Genomic DNA, 3,744 nt, shown 5'->3' on the forward strand with positions numbered 1-3,744 from the left:
ATCTTAGTTTGAACGTAGCCTGCAGCCATACTTCTTTTCATTTTGGAGACAAGGTCTCCCTCTGTAGCCCAAGTTAGTGTGTGGTGCATCAATCACAGCTCACTGCAGCCTTGAACTCCAGGGCTCAAAACATCCTCCCACCTCAGCCTCCCAAGCAGCTGAGACTACAGGGTGTGCACCACCATGCCTGGCTTTTTTTTTTTTTTAGTAGAGACAGGGTCTTGCTCTGTTGCCCAGGCTAGTTTAGAACTCCTGGCCTTGAAAATCATCCCACCGTGACCTCTCAAAGTATTGGGATTATAGGAGTGAGCCACCGCAACCAACCTCATTTTCTCCTTTTATGGGCTGATGAATCCTAATCTGACTGACCAGTAGCTGTACCTAATCCAAATAGAATTATCCTGAAGACCTCATCTCCAAAAACTATTTCCTAATTTTATTTGAGTCCGATGAGTGTGGCTTGTCAGATTCAGACAACACTCTCAACCAGCAGTTATGGCTTTACCTCTGCCAAACTCTATACGGCTAGTGGCTGTTCTCTGGAGTGTGCTTCCCACTGATTAAAAAAACTTACTTGCTGCATATACAGATGCTCCTTGACTTACAATGGTGCTACATCCTGATATATCCATCCTAACTTGTATGTTTTTGATTTATGATTTTTTTGTTTTTTTTTGAGGTGGAGTCTCGCTCTGTCACCCAGGCTGGAGTGCAGCGGCACGATCTCAGCTCACTACAACCTCTGCCTCCTGGGTTCAAGCAATTCTCCTGCCTCAGCCTCCCAAGTAGCTGGGACTACAGGCACATACCACCACGCCCAGCTAATTTTTCTATTTTTAGTAGAGACGGGGTTTCGACATGTTGGCCAGGCTTGATTCCTGACCAACTCCTGACCTCAGGTGAACTGCCCGCCTTGGCCTCCCAAAGTGCTGGGATTACAGGTGTGAGCCACCATGCCCAGCCTGATTTATGATATTTTTAATTTATGATGGGTTTCTGTATGTAATCTCGCAGTAAGTCGAGAATGTACTGAATGCATATCACTTTCGCACCATCATTAAGTTATAAAATCTTAAGTCAAACCACTGTAAAGTTGGAGATTGCTGTAGTTTGTTTTAATCCGTAAGATCCTTGATGTGCTAAATTCATTTTTTAAGGGGAAGCAGAATATTAAACATGTCTAAGAGTACTGATTTTAAGAGTGGCTGCACACACTGATCTCTATCAATCTTGGGGACAGACCACTATGTTAAGAGTCTAACTTTACCATAGCTTTGACTCAGGTTACTCAGAAATTGAATACGCTCTACTTCGAGATCTGATTGCCTAGTTGCATTGTGGACCAAATTTTATCCTTTATTTGTTCTACACATTCCATTCTACATCAGCATCAATCATTTTTAGAATCCTAGATGCTGGGTTGGGCAATGGATTTGGGAGCCAGCAGCACTGAAGTTTGGAAAGAAAGCCTTCAATCGGGCCACTTCTCTGGGATTGGCTCTGGGCTGGTAGCATAGATAGCATAATAATGGTAAATCTCCAGTCAAATGTTATTTACAAGCAAAGCCCCAGAGATGCTGAACACTGGTACCTGGGACACAAAATAGCATTATATATTGTATATAATAACAACTTAGGTTCCGGATTGAGCAATCAATCATGTCTCCCTCTAGCATGCTTCCCTAAGCGTTTAAATCAGAGGTGAGTGAGATTAAGAGGATGAAGGAAATAAACTAGAATGAGTAACTTTTTAGTCCTTGCATTGATTAGAGTTGTTATGAGTGCACTGTGTGATTTAAGTTACTAATCTATCAAAGTATTCCTTCATAAAAAAAAAAGAAAAAAATAATTTACTAATCTAGTGAAGGAAATGGAAAGGCCACAGTATTCCATTTACAACACAGGTTTTCTTTTAAGAAGGGAAACATTCTAATTTCAGAAAAAAAGCAAAAAACTAAAATATGTAGGCTGCTTTCTAACTCGAAAAATGACTTTATTAGCATGTTTGAATAAAAAGGTACAAACTAAAGCCCATCTGGTAGAGTTTAAATACTGTAAGAAAGGTTTAAAGTGCAGGCTGATTTGAGAGGCCTATTATCTCATTGTTTCCTCTAACTTTTCAGATGTGATTCTGGGTGTAATCTGTCACATTTGTAAAATGAGCATATTATCACACAATCCTTCGCAACTGTGCCAGCATTTCCCTAGCAAACTGCAAACTTGAGTTTTTCAGGAAAACAGTTTATATGAGAAACAGGCAAGTTTTTTCCCACTTCAAATGAAGTACCATTAAACTCAGTCACCTAGTGAAAAATAATAAAAATACTTGCAACTTTTACTGGGTTTTCATTATTCTCTGATTCAGCTATTAACTGTTTATTTATATGAGTTCAATTTAAGAATATTTCTTACTTGGGGTTAGGACTGTGAACACCCCAGTTAAGAATCAGGGCTGTAAAATAAAAGGTGTTATGGGATGAGAAGAGTGCCGGGCACATGAAAACAACAGACGGCAAACTTTGAGAACCACCAAAACAGACCCCTCAGGTAGAATCTATACATTAAAACCACTGGAAAGAGGAAAGGCTTAAAAAAAAAAAAAAAATCTAAAACCAAAAAAAAAAAAAAAACCAACCTTTATTTTTGTTATAGAAAAAAGGAGGCTTATTACTACTCCAACTTCATTACTTATAACTGAAACAGCAATTACCTTCAGTTAAAAGTACCTTAGGGCCAGGCGTGGTGGCTCACGCCTGTAATCCCAGCACTTTGGGAGGCTGAGGTGGGCGGATCACAAGGTCAGAAGTTTGAGACCAGCCTGACCAACATGGTGAAACACTGTCTCTACTAAAAATACAAAAATTAGCTGGACGTGGTGGCATGCACCTGTAATCCCAGCAATTCAGGAGGCAGAAGCAGGAGAACCGCTTGAATCCGGGAAGTGGAAGTTGCAGTGAGCTGCGATCGTACCATTGCACTCCAGCCTGGGTGACAGAGTGAGACTCTGTCTCCAAAAAAAAAAAAAAAAAAAAAAAAAGAAAAAAAAGTACCTTAAAGCAATAGCAAGGACACTGTGTAAGATCAAATGACCATCTGAGGTAATATAAAAGTATTACCTGTTGCTTTGTTTTCCTTTTTCCTCCTTATGCCTCTAGGCTCTAAAATCATCTTCCTTATAATGTTTACATTAAAATAATTTGTCAATCTGTATACTTATGTGTCATGTTATTCTGAGTTATATTTACCAAAAATTTGATTTTTAAAAAGTATAACCTAATTAAAAAAAATATTCATCCAAATTTCCCAGCAAAACCTTTGCAAAATCTATCTGTTTGAACTATCAGGTTAAGGTCAAGGCTTAACTCACCTGGAAGAAGCTGCCTAAACTGACAATATTACAACCTAATAGGTAATCATCTTTCAAATTTAACAATATTACCAACAAAATATTGCTTTGTGGAAGGGACTTAGAAAAGTGGTATAATCTCTCTCTCTCTCTCTCTCTCACACACACACATAAACATACACACAAACCCACCCTCAATAATTTTTTAAAAAAGAGACAATCAAATCAAATATACTTCACACTTGTTTTGCTTATATTGATCATTTTAAAAGAGATATTAATCTTACCTATTGCCATGAATATTTCATTTACATTCATTGATGTTTTAGCGGATGTCTCCATGAATAATAAACTATTGTCATCTGCGTAGGACTGTGCTTCCTGTTTACAGAACAAAA

At 38.4% G+C, this 3,744-nt stretch overlaps 1 protein-coding gene across 2 annotated transcripts in view; it reads right to left on the reverse strand.

Moving 5' to 3' along the window:
• RAB5A (RAB5A, member RAS oncogene family) overlaps positions 1 to 3,744 on the reverse strand; it is a 39,288-nt gene that overhangs the window by 2,900 nt on the left and 32,644 nt on the right. For both annotated transcript variants that reach the window (XM_032162320.2, XM_058443428.1), the window contains exon 5: positions 3,634 to 3,727. In XM_032162320.2, the coding sequence (XP_032018211.1) occupies positions 3,634 to 3,727 (94 nt within the window). The remainder of the gene's footprint in view (positions 1 to 3,633; positions 3,728 to 3,744) is intronic.

Source organism: Hylobates moloch, unplaced genomic scaffold (assembly GCF_009828535.3).
Source record: "Hylobates moloch isolate HMO894 unplaced genomic scaffold, HMol_V3 SCAFFOLD_8, whole genome shotgun sequence".
Taxonomy (NCBI): domain Eukaryota; kingdom Metazoa; phylum Chordata; class Mammalia; order Primates; family Hylobatidae; genus Hylobates; species Hylobates moloch.